The following is a 16117-nucleotide window of genomic DNA, read 5'->3' as shown; positions in this document are numbered from 1 at the left end:
ATTTCACATACTTCTTAAATTCTACACCAAACACACATTTACAAGAAAGACAAGGTCAAAAAAGCTGTTTTTATTCGGGTCGGTCAGAATGAGCTGATACAATTACTCGGCTGCTCAGAGTGCCAAGACAGATTGGTCAGCTCAGGCTAGCCTCCATGCCTCTGTACATCCCATACATGCTCCTGAACATCCGCCGGGTCCTTTCCCTCCTTTCCACTAGCATTACCGCCAAGCAGCGAGCGCCATGATAATTAACACAGACAATACCACATGACAAGAGGTCCCACTTGATCACTAACGTGAATTATTAGCCATAACCACATGCAGACTTAAGTGCTGTTTTCAACAAACAAATCCCATCACGTGGATGAAGGGGAGTCATTGTCGATAATCTATATTAAAAATAAAAATTAAATTAAAAAAAAAAAAAAAAATAAACATGGGGAGGGCTAATCCAATCACATTTTGTACATGTTTTTTGTTTTTTTTTAAATATGTAATGCTCCATCTCATTTTACAGCCCTGCAGTTTCAGTCTGTACATTTGTTAATAAAACAAAACTTAGAAATTAACTGGAAATTAATGTTTTTTTTTTATTTCACATGGCAGGTTATCAAGAAGAACAAGAAAAACCCTCGTAGTAAACAAGTGCATACAAAAAAAAGATTACGTGCCGACTGTCCATCCCCAGGTCAGGCAAGGTTGATATTTTTTTTGTTGTTGTTTAGTTTCATTATCACAACTATGTTCAGCTCAGTTCTCTTGAGGCTTTAAAAAAATCTCTTCTGGTCAATTGCGTACATCTTGCCTGCCGGAAGCTTCCGGAAAAATAAACTGTTGCCTCTGCTCATGTTGCTCTGGAATGAAGAAAAGACAGAAGAAGTGTTTAGTGGTGGCTGGTGGGTTACACTATACACGTAACCAAACGGCCAATCCTCCGCATTGTACGTTGGGATTTTGAAGTTAAAAGAATTTGGGCGTTTTGCGAATTTGTGACTCCTATTGAGAAACCTCTAAAATACAGGGAGTGGGAGCCAAACAACAAAACTCTGTCTACTTGTTTTTTTTACTCTGAGTCCCAGCACTCCAGTCGTCGAGCTCTAATCTTAGGGCTCCTGCACACTGGCTGCGTGGCGTGAGCGTTACAGCTGCGTGGCGTGTCCGTTTTTTATTTCGGCTTCACCGTTAACAGGTTAGAGTTCGCACGCTGCCTGCGTGACACGCACGTGCGCCAAAAAGGAGTGCATGCTGGAAATAGGACCGACGCCTATTTTTCACGCGACACCCAAGCGTGTTGGAAGCGTTTCCAGGCAAAATAGAATACGAAAAGATGTTTATGTGTCATTTTGAGACAAATACATTGAATAAATTGATGTTTGAAAAGTCTCTAGGTGTTGACATAAAATGCAGATAATTGGATTCTGATAAAACAATAACATGGACTTCATTATCTCAGGAAAGGGAATTGAAATATATATATATATATATATATATATATATATATATATATAAAAAAAATCGAAATATGTGCAAACAAATGTACAAACACAAAAATATAGACAAAATAAAAGTTGAAGAACACGCTATTATTTCATTGGGAAATGTGCCACGTTCTGGTTTGTAGGTTTACAGAAATATCTTTTTAATGTGAATGCCTGAACTGACTGTGGTAAACTGTGGTTCTGAGGATCTGTCAGAGCTGATGACATATGTACTTTAATAAAAAGGTGACTACGGTTACCTTTATCATTATTTTCAATAGCTGTAGTCATAAGCAAAAATACCTTGGTTTAACCGACAAGACCCAATCTTCTCTTTGGCATCTCTATTAAAATGTGCTGCTTTATATTACATGTAGGGTTGTCACTTTGTTTTAAATTCAAACTTGTTTGCTAATATTATGCTAATAAGTAATTATGTGTGGCTTTTTGAGAAAGTGACAGCCCCAATTACACGAACGGTCTGAATCTGTGAAAAACTTAAATGCTTAAAGCTGACTCGCATCACCAAGTACAAGCAGTGAGGGAGCCGTGATACATCAGGTCTGGTTTTATCCTCTGCTCTGATTGGAAAAGCCTTCAAAGCACTAAGAATTGCTATAACATGTAAATAACCTGTGTACACACTGTACAGCACTAGGACGTTAGCATGCTGTGATGGTTACTGATGACTCAACCAACGCTAGTCAAACCTCTGCATCCTACCTAGGCCGGCACGATTAATTGTTATGAAATCACGATCTCGATTCACCCCCGTTCGCGATTGAATTTTTAAAATGACTTAAAAAAAAAAAAAAAAAAAAAGGGGGCATTTTCGGCCTTTATTTTGATAGGACAGCTAAAGACATGAAAGGCAAGCAGTTAAAGAGTGTGCTAAGAAATCATTCTGTTTTTGATACTGTACTTACAGTACTTTACAGGCTTGTGGTGATGCGCAATGTGCTATAGGTGCCAAAAAAAGTTTGGTACTGCCAAGTTGTTTTGTCATGGTTCATGTGTGCAATAAACATTACACTTTGTGAGAAAAAAAATCGTGGCAGAGAATCGTGATATCAATTCTAAGCTTAAAAAAAAATTGTGATTCATATTTTTGCCTGATTCGTGCAGGTCTTATCCTACCTAGGGGTTGGGCATCGTTTGGATTTAAACAATTCTGATTCCAATTCAGATTCTTCCTTTTGATTCTGCTTCTTAATTCCATTCTTTTGAGGGTTGGAGTTGAAACGGGCCACGTGCTTATTTCACAGGTAGAGGAAGATTCTTATTTTTGATTCAATGGGGATTTACAGTTTTACTGGGCTTTTTCAACATGAAATAACGCCACACTTTAGAGTGCTGCTTGGACGTCCGGTATATTCGCCGTTCCCGACCGGTCACCGCGCCACATCTGTTTATACTCGCGCGTGGTGGTCGCGACACTAGTTTGCAGTCTTCTCCTGAAGGGAGGCGCTAATGAGGAAAAGCTACCGACTAGAAAAAAAAAAAAAAAAAAGGTAAACAATGGCGAAGAGAAGCATTTTGGATACGTCAGAATGTCTGCCCAACGATTCAATGACCTACTTTGTCGGATCAAGCCTTTCATTCACCATAAAAAGAACTCCTCTTAACCCAGTAACTTTAAAGAGAGACTTTCATCCGGTTGCCCTCGAACTCGTCCATGCTTCGCGTTTCCGCTTTGTCGTGCGCTGCTGGAAAAAAATAGAGCGGGCCACGGCCTCTGGTCACGCACTTAAAATCCTGGCGCTCCAGCGAGATCTACGTTATTTTGACGTCACATTGGGTCGGGTGCGGCGACTGTAAAGAGGCCTTTAATGCGCTCCATGGCTGCAACGCAACAAGCGCCTGCTAGAAGTATGGCGGGCGCTACGGAAACCAAAACTTTGCGTGGTAAATTCGGAACCATAGTCCGATTCGAAACCCAATTTTCCCATTCCAATAAAAAAAAAAAACAAAAAAAAAAATAATGACACCCAACTTGGGATCGTTTCTAAAGTTACGATTCCAAGATGGAACCAGGCGCTTCTCGATGCCCCATCCTAACCCTACCCCTGTAGTGCTTAAATGTGTCTGTATCTCTCTACACAGGCGTTTGGCGTGGGATGTTGTTACCTCTTTGCTTAGATGCCTCCAGCAGTCCACCCAGGTGGGGTATACTGATGCATAGGGGGGCAGGCCTCCAGCAAGCCTGCGAGGACAGCGGAAACATAGAAAGGCGGCTTGATCAAGATTCACTATTCCTTTTTATAGTCATTGAGCAAAACACAAAAGTGAAACATGAAGGAAATTATGGCTCCTTTAGAAAACATAAAATAAATTTTATATATATATATATATATATATAAGAATAAATCATTTCCTCTTAACCCTTGTGTTGTCCTCCTGGGTCAATACTTTTTAAGACACCGTTTTTAACTTTTTGTCGCTCTTTACTCAGTTTACCACCAATTCACCATTAGTTGAACAATCATTTTTGGAATTCATGGTCAACAAACCTCATTTATATGAAGTGATCTCATTTTTGAGTTAGAAAAAAGCAGAAATGATGAATGCTTTTGACTAAGATCAGAGAAACGAAGGTAATGGATAATCAGACATGTCAAAGTTTAGCCAAGATAATGCTATAACATTTAATAAAACACCCACAATTCAATGGAAGTAGAGATCTGATCCTTAATTTCACTTGTGAAGAGCATGGTATGGAACCATCCACGTTATTTTGGGGGAATTTGGTTGAAAGAAACCCAAAGTTCTGATATAGAAACTTTAAAAAAACGGGTCAAATATGACCCGAGGACAACGGGGAGCTTTAAAGGAATAACTAATAACTTAGTAACTTCCAGCAAAGAACAGTGTAGTGGTGTGTAGTTGAGTTGAGAAGTCTTTTTTTTGGGTCTTGTCACTTGATCCTACTCACCCGCAGTTATTGACAGCCATGAGGTTTGACACCAAAACAAACGGGTACGTCAGCATGCTGGCGAAGAACTGGAAGAAAAGAAGCAGAGGAGGAACGTGATCCAACAGCGAGCTACAAGCTGACTGACGGACGGACGGACATGCTGCCGATGTGTGTCACACTCACCCCGGTCACAGCCTGAGAGCAGTTCTTGATTTCTCCTGTGTGACTCATCTGTACGGGGGAACAGAGGAATAGCGTTAACCCTGGATCTGAGCCTGGGAAAACCCTGACGAACTTCCGGCAAATTTGAGATTTGCTCTGCAAGTCAGTCTGGCCGAAAGCCCATTTCTAATTCTTCTAAATCGAGGCACCAATCGCAACCGTTGAGGCGGGCTTTACACGATGACGATAGCGCAGCGACGGCGAGCATCTTCTTGTTTACATTCAACATGACGACCACCGAAGCACAGCGACCCTCTGATGCCGCTGTCGCTGCTACGTCACCCGGATCGCTGGTCTGATTGGTGACACACAACCAGGGCTGTAGTGGTGAAATAAACCTCGCCTCAGAAGAAGAGAAGCTTGGTTTTTAAATTTTTGTTTTTCGGCCTTCTTGCAATTTGTTTACGTTTCTTTTAGAGTTGTTCCGATATTGATGCCAGTATCGGAAATGCCTCGGATACTGCCTAATATGCTGGTATCGATATCGGCGAATACTCAAGTCAATGCGCCGGTACGATGCCACGTAATTTGACAGCGAAAAAAAAAAAAAACTACTTTAAAAAGTAGTTGATGTTCTTTTTCCGTTATGACTTACAAACTAGATAATATAAATAATCAATTAAATAAAGTTCTTGGGCATTCATTTTTTTTTTTTTATCTATTTATTTATTTATTTATTAAAGGGTTTATAACCTGAGCCAGGCCATACAACATAGCAATCATACCACATCCAAACATATTTAATTTGTTTTATTTTTTAAAACACACACTGGTATCAGATTGGTACTCTGTATTGGCGCTACGCAAGTTCAGCTATCTGAATCAATATCGCGATAGAAAAAAAAAAAAAAAAAAAAAGGTATTAGAACATCTCTAGTTTCTTTGTCACGGGACTCCTGGGCTGGTCCAGAATCAGTTTTGGTTTGTTCTTTGCGTTTCTCAGGCGAGCAGTAGCCTGGCTGTTCACACCAGAAGCCCATTGCTCTACGCCAGTCAACAATTCATTCTGCTGCTCTGCCCTTTCCTAATCACGCGTACCACTGTCTGTGGGTTTACTTGGTATTCACGGATTCAGAAAAATCGGTCAGACCGTTTTATCTGCCCAGCACGCTGATTCTCATCTAGTTCAGGTTCTGTGTGCGTGTTTGTGTTGTGCAGCATTAGTTGCTACATTTGACATTTTGAACTTGTCTGATCATTGGGTTAATAGCAACTAAACATAGTGGAAGCATGGCAATTTTAATTGCCTTTAATGACTAACTGTTAACACAAGCAATTACTGATTAAGGAACTTCCTTCATTCATTCATTCATTCCTTCCTTCCTTCCTACCTACCCTTTATCTCCTGCATTGTTCGCTCTGTGTTAAGATACAAAAGTGCTGACATTCCAGATACAATGTTCCAGCTTACGCGTTGGCTACATTGTTTGCGGAGCAGTGAGTGTGCTGCGGAATCTATCTTTTAACCGGCTACAACAACCACGCACACGCGGTGTAGGGTTGTTTGAGTCGCAGGCGAGACGGAGAGCTTCCGCTTTGGGATCGTTCATTCTTCAGTTCTTTTGGAGCCGGCACGGCGCAGTGAAAACATCAATCTACTGTCAGCTGTTATCAGAGGATGCAGATGAGGGGAAATGAGAAATAAAAACAGAAACTCTCAAAATAAATACTGCCAATACGCTCACTGACAGTTTAAATTCTCTGCCCAAGCCCAAACTTGACCCGATACTATCGTCGGGCCGGGCTGGTCCGGGCCGGTCCGGGCCGGTCCGGGCCCCTGATCAAGCATTTGTGTTTTTTGAATCATTACTTTATTATCCTAATTGAGTGAGGAGAAAGCTAGGCCATAATCATGCGCAGCGTCTTCTCCATTCGCATGCTGTATTGTGTAGCTTAAGTGCAACATGGAGCTTGAAGATGTAAAGAAAAAAATGAAAACAGGAGAATTTACTTTGAGCAAGTTTGGAGGAAAGTCGGAGGTATGGAACCATTTTAAACAAGTCGTGGGCAGTGACAACATGTGTGTTGGCTTTGTCGAGTGCATTAAGTGCGGCACGCTGCTCACAGCAAAAAAAACGAGGACTTTGACAATGAACAGACACATGAAGCAAGCTCGCCGTGGCAGAAAAGATGATAGTCAGCCTTCAACTCTTGTGTTACTTCTCCAAGCATACCCCCTCTAAACAGATTTCTGCAGTTCAAACAATCCAGAGTTGTAGTAAAGAATGTCAGTTAAAAACGGCCCACGTATAAAAAAAAAATTGTCGGGTTAAAATTGAGCTCAGGCTCATAATTACAGTTAACGTGTCGGGCCAGGCCAGGCTCGGACACAACGTGCACGGGCTTGGGTTGGGCCGGGCTTGATTTCTGCTGGTGGCTGGTGTCCCCTGTTTTGTAGCGTAGCGTTGGAACGTCCGCTCCGCGTACGTTACGTGTGCAATGTAAACACTAGGAATCTAGAGTGTGCAGAAGGTGTGCTTAGACACCATTTCTGTACATTTACCCTCCACTAGGGCAGAAGAGAGGTGACATACCGAGTCATCGATGGCGTATGTGTTGATGAGGTGAGCCAGCAGGTTACAAATCCAGAGAGACAGGACGTCACCGAGCAGACGAGGAATCAAACCACTGGGGGGGGGGGGAACACGACAAGATTAAAACATCAGGAATATGAGGACAAATCAGCACCCTGAATACAAGATCACACTTCAAGTTCAGGTTATAATCCAGTTTGCCCCCGAACCACTTCCCATTCTCAGGCTGTGTACAGTGACAAACTACACAACCAAATTCATTTGTAACTACCCTCTGTCTTGTTTGGGCTTTTTGCAGCTCCAACAGTGTTGCACCACAGTGAAAATAAAATTAAAAAGCACAGTTTATAATAATGTAATAATATAGTAATCCAATACGTCTACAAAGTACTTTCAGTCCCCCCCAAGGTGGCCAATTTTTTTCCTTTGTTTTTTTTGTGCATATAACCAAACATATTTTGTTCAATCGTGAATTACAGTCATATATACAAACTGAAAAGTCTGAAAAAAAGTCATAATAAAAAAAAAACAATAAGTGTCCACCATCAAAGACGTACAAATCCAGGATCCTGAAATCTATACATAAGTTAGTTAATTAACCTATTTCCACTGCCATAAATCATCCATTTATGAATTTTTTCTCTGACTCTTAGCTACTGTTTATAAGCCATCATATACAACAGGGGTGACACTTTTTTTATTATTATTGGGGCATTTTTAGGCTTTTATTGACACGAAAGCTAAAGACATGAAATGGGAAAGAGTGACAGAATGACATGCAGCAAAGGGCCGCAGGTTGGAGTCGAACCCGGGCCCACTCCGTCGAGGAGCAAACCTCTATATATATGGGCGCCCGCTCTACCAACTGAGCTATCCGGGCGCCCAGGGGTGATACTTTTAAACAATGGTTGCAGCCTATTCAACAACATAGTGTGTACTGTGCACATATTGCAAGCAGCACCAAGGCAAACCATCTAGTGCAGTATTTTGCCTTTAAGTGATGAAAGCACACCAAAACGATTCAAAGTTGACCATCAAATCCCAAAAAAAAAAAAAAAAAAAAAAAAAAAAAAAAAAAAAAAAGGAATGTAAAACTTACGCAAAGAAGCCCAGAATGCCCTCTTCTCTGTAGACTGTGACGATGGAGTCAAACACCCCGCTGAGAACAGAAGAAAAAAATAAATAAATAAAATAAATAAATATATATATTTTAAGTTGTTTTTTTTTTACTGATTTTCATGGCTCTTCTCATTGAGGTTTGTGTCTAAAACATGAAAACTGTACCTGTATTTTGTTTCTCTCCCAATAAACTGGACCATACATCGCAAAGTAATCACTGAAAAACAAGCCGAGTAAAACATAGTTGACATGCAGACCGGTTTCTCTCCAGATCCAACCAAAACATTCAAATGTCTCACAAGTGAAACCACAAAGCTACATGCTTTGAAGCACGGTGCTGATAGCCAGTTAAACCACGCGGAAGATCTGAGCCGTTGCAGATGTTCATGACGTACCATGAAAGGGATGCGTGACGACGGTGGCACAGGAGCGAGCGATCATCTCTTTGGTCGTCTGTGGAAGAGACGGAAAACAAGCGGGATGAAGCGCGACATCATACATTTACGTAGACATGACCGATTGCATCTTTTGTAACTCCATTCTACACATGCCTGGTTTGAGCCTAAAGAGAATATAATAACTTGAGACCAACCGACCGACCAATATTAGGCATTTTCCAAAACTATCTGTATCGACATTTAGAATGGCTGATAAATGATTATTTAAAAAATAAAACAAAAACTGACAAGACACCCTTCAACCATGTTCGGAGTGTTGGCATTACATAGTTTGTCCACCAGAGGGCGCTCTACAACGTCCCTGTTGGCAACACTGATTTTTTATTTTTTTATTGTGTTTTTGTTCAAAGGACTTAAGATTGTATTTTTATACATTTTATTTATCAGAACTTTAATATATTTTGATATTCCTCTGTTCTGTTGTGACAATAAAACAAACAGGTTTTTAAACTGCATTATCATATTATTTTAGTGAGGACTCAAATAACTAATGTTAGGGAAATCTGTTTTGTTACGCGTTTCTGGATAAAAAAAATATATCTTTAATTTTTTTTATTTATCGGAATATCGGATTTTTAAAATTACCAAATATTCGTATCGATATAAAATAATAACCAACCTTGCCAGACCACAATGACAGAAGTGAAAGTGCGGGTAGAGCACAGCACTGCTAATGAACAGCACAGCACTTATCTGTGTAACCACATAGGATATTAGTTTATTAACTTTTGGTTTGTAGAGACACTTTAAAAGACAATGTTATTGTTGGAATATATAACCTACACCAGTAGTTATGTCTAGGTCGTCGCACGTTTGCCATCTTATGGACATAAATAGATATTCCAATCGTTTGAACTTGAGTTTACTTATTTTATTTTTATTTTAGAAGGAACACTCAAACGTCATTTCTGACCAGATTTGACAGCTCTGTGTGTATTGGATTGATCAGAGGAGATGAAAAAAATGAAAGGAGCCTCGTTTGTGCCTGTCACAGTCGTTTGTGCGTTTACTCACTCTAGTTCTAGAACAGCCAATCAGATGAATTGGCTGTATGGCCGAGAGCTGCCGATGCCAAATCAACAGGGTAAATCCTCCGAAAAAAGGCCAACACGGGACACACCGCACAAACTAGGCCGGCGGTCGGCTTGGTGTGTCAGGGCCTTTAGGCCACCGAGTCAACCTTATCTTGACTTCAACTGTTCAACGGACTTTAGCGGTTTAGATAACACACTCGACTGTCCAGCTGCTACAGGCGTGTGATCTAACCACAGACGGGTATGTTTTTTGGCATTAGGCGGGGGTTCCCGTTGTATAACTATAGGGGGAAACACTGGGTTTATTCTGATAGGCAGCTGGGCAGATCGAACATTTGTGATTTGATTTGATTCCAATACATTTAAAGATTAAAAATACAAACTAAATAAATGCATGAAGTGTAGTGGAATAAATGTAATGGACACTTCTGTGGCCTGAGTTTGTTCTAGTTCTTGTTGTGTCCTCATAACTTTACTAGGGCTGCAAAATATTAAAGTGGTCTCAGTTTTGCTGCTTTCAGTATTCTGCTAAAATACAACAAATGAAAGGAAATCATTTCCAACTGTCTTTTATTGAACAAATACAACATTGAATTGAATATAATGCACCACAAAAAAAAAAAAAAAAAAAAAAAAAAAAGAAAGTATGACAGTTGTGTGTAGGGCTGTCTTCGACTAAACTAACACTTATAGGATATTGTCAACTAATCGATTAGTTGATTTAATTGACAGAGCTGTGCGCTTTGAGAGGTGCCATCTGTAAAACTGAGTTTCTCCACAATTAATCATGTAAAAGCACCACTTTAAATCTTGTGTTTACCATAAATGTGCTCAGAAGTTTCTTGGAAATAAGTAATTAAGCATGAATAAGCATAAAAAAAATGACTAATCGACTAAAGAAATCTTAGTCGACTAAGACCAAAACGACCGATTAGTCGACTAATCGACTAAGAGGTGGCAGCCCTAGTTGTGTGTGCGCAGTTTCCTACTGATATAACAAGTGTTATTCGTGATATGTCGCAGCCTTTCGCGGTGTGTATATCACGGCAGTGGATATTGCGAGGCCGATGAAATGAACGATATATTGTTCAGCCGTAAACTGTACCGGTGTCTTACCTCGTTAACCACGTGCTGTAGGGAGCCCTCCGCAGCCTTCTGCTGACCTCCCAGTACCTGGACAACACAAACAGACCTCAGCATCACCGCTCATCTAGCTTCAACTAGTTTCTAAACTAGTACAAAAAAAATTTAAATATAACATCTTACCTGAGGCGTGCCTTGTTCCTGACATTTCTGTAAGAAACTAGAGGTTAACATAATAAAAGTGCCCTTGTGAATGATGTTGTACTGGCAGAAATCAAGAAGTCAGTTTATCCTACCTTAGTAACATTTCAAATCAATGCCATTTGATTTTTTTTTTTTTTTTTATTTGACTGTTCCTACTAAATCTTTTTATAATCTCCACGTAAGTGGCAAATTAGAGCCAGGTGTAAACAGGTAGAAATGTGAGCGGGAAAGTAATGCCATACTGTATGTCCATGCAACACAAGCGTCCTTTTAGAACAAATACACAAGATTTCTTTTCCTCTTCTACGTTTACATATTTAATTCTCTATTTTTGTGAAAAGAAAAACAGGGTGCTGTAGCGGTCTGAAAAAATTAAATTGTGCTAAGACACAATCCTCAGTACAATTACATAGCTATATATAAATAATATAGCCAATAATGAAACCGCACTTTCACTAAATAAAATGTAAAATCTCCATATGGCTATTTTTTTTTTTTTCCTTCAACATTTCTCCGTGCCTGGAGCAGAGGGAACAAGTGTGTCCAACAACAAGAATAATGTCATTAAATGATAAAGGAAATGCTAATAGAACAATAACATGAGCCAAGGCTTAAAAATATTCCGCACTATTTAGTTATTTATTTATTACTCTGTACATGTTCCTGGGACCTGTGCAATATGCCATCTCATATTCATCTGTATATCAGTACATTTTTTCTCCCCCACATGTAAATAATGACTTGTACAATATGCCTTTTTTTCATAAGAGATGAGATCAGTGACAAAAAGAATACAACAAAAAAAAAATTGTGAAGTGACAGAGTTGACACACTGTATATATATATTCTCCCCACCTGTAAGTACAAGAAGTGTTTATAGTGTACATATTACCTTTATTACTCTTTTCTTGTTTTTTGTGTGTGTATTTTTCTATCCTATTTATATTTAATGTGTAGTTTTGTTATTTTGTTGTGCTGCATTGAATTGCTGTGACAAGTGAACGTCCCCAGTGTGGGATCAATGAAGTCTATCTTATCTTACATCTCCGTAGAAGTATATGATTAGACTATTACTTCTATCGGAAGAACAAGCTGGAGGTGTGATTACATCCTGCGATCTGTTCAGGCTTACCTGCAGAACTTTGCTGTGCACTATGGTGCCCATGGAGCCGGCACAGAGCCTGGGAACAAGCCCATTGAAGAGACCCGCTTTCCCATCGATCTGGATGATGTGTTTTGCTGAAACATTTGGAATATACAAAAAGCAGAAGTTATAAAAAGGGATTTAAAAAAAAAAAAAAAAAAAAGTATGATTTTTAAAGTAGATGCCTTAAGAAACCACAATCATGAAATAAAAAAAATAAGGTATTCTGATCTCAAATTGTTATAGTTTTTAGAAAACCGTAAACATGTTACTTTGACACGGGAACTGTGACCCATGACCTCAACGTGAGAATTTGTCACACTAAAGGTTGTAAAGAGGTGTACACCGCGCAGTGGTCAAAAGCAATTAATTACTGAATTTGTGCTTTTACTCCGGTAATCTTACAGCCCTCATTTCCTGAAAATGTCGCTAATTTTACAAGTTGTTCTCATGTTTGAATGTCCAGTCACTTTTGGCAAGAGGCAAAATGGAATCAGACTAGGTCAGATACAATCTCATTAACACTTCCAATATAGCTTAGGACAGACATGTCACATTAAAATAAAAGCTACAGCAGCACAAGGTTAAATACCCACAGAGAGACATTAAAAGCCTGTCTCTTCCTGTCTTCTTAAGAGCACTATAGTCTATTCTGCATCTCATGACCCTCATTTCATGGCTCCTCGACTCCTCGGCTGAACCGGAAGATGTTCTGTCCCTCCTTTGTGAAAGGCCTTCTCAAAGCTCTTATTTCTGCCCTGAGGAGCAACATCGATGAGGCATCATTGAGGACCTATAGGCAAGGAAACACAAGAGCAACCTTCCCGGAAGCTTTGCAGTTGAAGGAATTGCTAACTCCGCCCAAAGATGACAAATTCATGCGACACTTCAGAGGAAAGGACGTCTCATCCCTCTAAAACACATTTGCTTGTTGCCTCTCTCCTCCTGTGATTTTCTCGCCCTTCTCCCGTGCCTCCTCAGTCGCGAGGAAGGGAGGCAAGTGGAGGATTGTAGGAGGCAATTTAAGTGACATGAGAAGCACCTTATTTCCTTGACATTCCACCTCTGGGATTGCTCTTGCTTGGTGAGTCCCCACAGCATTCTGGGATGGTAGAAAAACATGCTCTGGTTTATTGGCATTTCTTTAAACCAATCACAATCGTCTTGGGCGGTACTAAGTGCCAGACAGCAATGGGCCTCTGCAAAATAGTCTCGGGAAGGAACATGTTTTGGTGGAACATTTGCACTTTCAAAAGTTGTTTTAGTCGTGCAACAGAAAACTCAAGATTGCACAGATCAGTCTTGTAAACCGTCTGGATTTACCCTACAGAGATCTGAGGAGTGGTTATCCATAGTCCTCATATATCCACCGGAGTTTAAAATGTCAACACAAAGGAAGACCAAGGCGATGGATATCCAGCCTAAATAAGTGAAATCCGATGGAATTTTCATTGGTAACGGAGCAATCCCAGAAGTGGAACGTTGTGGATATAAACTAGGCAGTGCAAGACTAAGAGCACTGTAATAAGTTTAACAGATTCCGTTTCTGAACAGGGCTTAATGTGGACAGTCAGACTCACCATAAGCAAAGAGTCCAGGCAGCTGGTGAACTTGTCTGCCAAACAGGTTCCTGCCCAGGGTGGGAGGGAGCGGCTCATGTCCTACCTAACACACAAAAGAATAAGAAAACATGATAAGAAGCAATATTCACTGGAACTGCGTTCACTTTCATTATGTCTCAGCTCAACTGGCTCACCCACACTTCTTCTTTTGTGTCGCTCTCCCACACTCCATGCTTTCTATTTGACACATTTAATGTTGCAATTTTTGCCTCAATGTTTAGTCTTCACAAAAGTTTTTCTGTGGGCGAAGTTACTTATTTTATCTTCAGGGTTCAAAATTAACCTTATCATCCCCCAGCCAAATGGTTAGTGAATATACAAATTTTACCAGCCACTTGTTTTTTGGCTAATGAGTGAAGCAACGGTACCAGCCAGTTGCATATTTTACCAACCCGTTTATCTTTAAAAACAACTTTGACAGTAAAGCTAAAAGATGTTTATTTGCTGTAACGTTAGCTAATTAGCAACGGCTAGTGTTAGCTTACAAGCTATTTAGTGGGCCAAAGGACACCGTTCAGTAAATGATACAGGTCCCCGAACAATGTGCTCGAAACGCAGTCATTTGTGTTCTTAATGTGTTGTTCAAGATACATAACGACAGTTAGCTAGCTACCTAAGAGTGGCGTGTGCTGTTAAACTAACTGAATATCCAGAATGTTAAAGCTAAGACATGGTTGCTCGTACCTGACCTTTTAATGTTAAACAGGTCAACAAAGCCAACGTGTGGGAGTCTTTCAAGCCAACGTGTGGGAGTCTTTCAGCAATGGAAATATCTTCGGCAATTCGGGAAAAGTTCGAATATGCAGCAAAAGTGGATAACGTCAGCTAGCTAGCTAGATATGAGAACAGAGCTGGTCGGCTAATGTTAACCCACCTAACGTTAGCGGTTATCTCTAGCAGTTCGATGTAAGGCAACCCAATAGCTTGTTTAAAAACATGATTAGCTAGCTATGTATCTGGGAATATGTCACAGAGCGATAAAGTGTTATTGTACATTATCCATACAGAACATTAACGAAGCAGAACTACACACCAGCAGTACAGTATGAACTTTAAAATTTGGTTCACACACTCACTTCCGCCTGCTACAGAGTATTTTCAAACAGAAGGTCATAGGGACAGCAGACCGACCGTGTAGTTGATGTTGTTTTCGGAACATTTGATGCATGTTTAATTAAAGAGTCCATCATAGTGATTTGCGAAAGGGCTCAAGTCATGTTCTATCGCTACACTAAACATGAATCTACTAATAAGTGAGGCAACATTAAAGTAAGTGGAGTTTGACAGTTGCCTCTTCAGGCTGCTAACGTTAGCTAACGTTAAGTTATGCTGTATTTACATGTCCTAACAGTGACCAAAGCAGCTCCTGGGCCACTGACGTCTTCCCAGCGGCCGCACAAACACTTTCCCCTTACCTGGATCAGGACTTTAATGTACATCAGAGGGTGGGAGAGGACGGTGAGCCCTGATCCCAGCAATATTTGGCCACACGCGTCCGCCATTTTTGGAGAGACAAGGGAGATAGGAAGTTCGTCTTGCGTCAGAGCAGGCGATGGCGCCCATATTTTATGTAATTATAAGGGTACCGCCATCTAGTGTTCTTCTTCCTAAGTACCCCGTACTTTTTATTTTAATAATAACATTGTACAAAATCTATAGAAGAGCATTAGGGCCACATGTGGAAAATGTATTTGAGTTCTAAGTTTAAAGTTAAAATTCTGAGGAAAAAAAGTCTGAATTCAGAGTTTACTTTATTCTCAGAATTCTGACTTTTTTCTCATGTGGCCATAACCCTCATCTGTAAAAGTCAGACATCATAGATTTCACACAACATCCAGAAAGGCATAAACAATAAGGAGACAAAGAAAAAATTAATTAAAATATAGACAGCATTTTAAAATTACTGTAAATTACTCTACACTGTAGAGTACCTATATAATTTGGTGTAGAGTCTACACCAAATAAATGGTTACAATGATGTATGTTAAATAGCTACACTTTTCTTATTATGAACATGTTCCAGAGACTGCATTAAATAAAAAAAATTATCACATTTCTTTTAAAAAGGAAGACTTGGCAAATTCAAATTTGTGTAACGTTATATTAAATTTACCAAGTCCAAATCATGATATGTAGACTATCATGAAATAAAATGAATGAACATTGCTTTCAAAATAAACAATAACATCTTTAAAACTCATTTTAATAGAGGGACCAGTGTTCGTTAAGATATATACACCCATTACATCCCAAATTAAATAGAATGTGTAAGTACCCAGTAGGCTACTTACAAATAGGCTAT

At 39.8% G+C, this 16117-nt stretch overlaps 1 protein-coding gene across 1 annotated transcript; it reads right to left on the bottom strand.

Annotated features, from left to right (window-relative positions):
• Positions 1-50: 50 nt before the first annotated feature.
• Positions 51-15377, bottom strand: mtch2 (mitochondrial carrier homolog 2). Its single transcript, XM_028582138.1, has 13 exons — positions 15231-15377; positions 13774-13858; positions 12182-12288; positions 11029-11055; positions 10879-10935; positions 8666-8723; positions 8436-8487; positions 8251-8310; positions 7152-7245; positions 4579-4626; positions 4414-4481; positions 3609-3684; positions 51-857 (listed from the first exon to the last, which is right to left on the bottom strand). The coding sequence occupies exons 1-13, from the start codon at positions 15315-15317 to the stop codon at positions 771-773; spliced, it is 906 nt and encodes a 301-aa protein (XP_028437939.1). The 5' UTR covers positions 15318-15377; the 3' UTR covers positions 51-770.
• Between the last annotated feature and the right edge of the window lie 740 nt (positions 15378-16117).

The sequence above is a fragment of the Perca flavescens genome, chromosome 1 (genome assembly GCF_004354835.1).
Source record: "Perca flavescens isolate YP-PL-M2 chromosome 1, PFLA_1.0, whole genome shotgun sequence".
Lineage (NCBI taxonomy): Eukaryota > Metazoa > Chordata > Actinopteri > Perciformes > Percidae > Perca > Perca flavescens.
The sequence above is the reverse complement of the archived record's forward strand: the minus strand, read 5'-3'. Positions and strand labels throughout refer to the sequence as shown.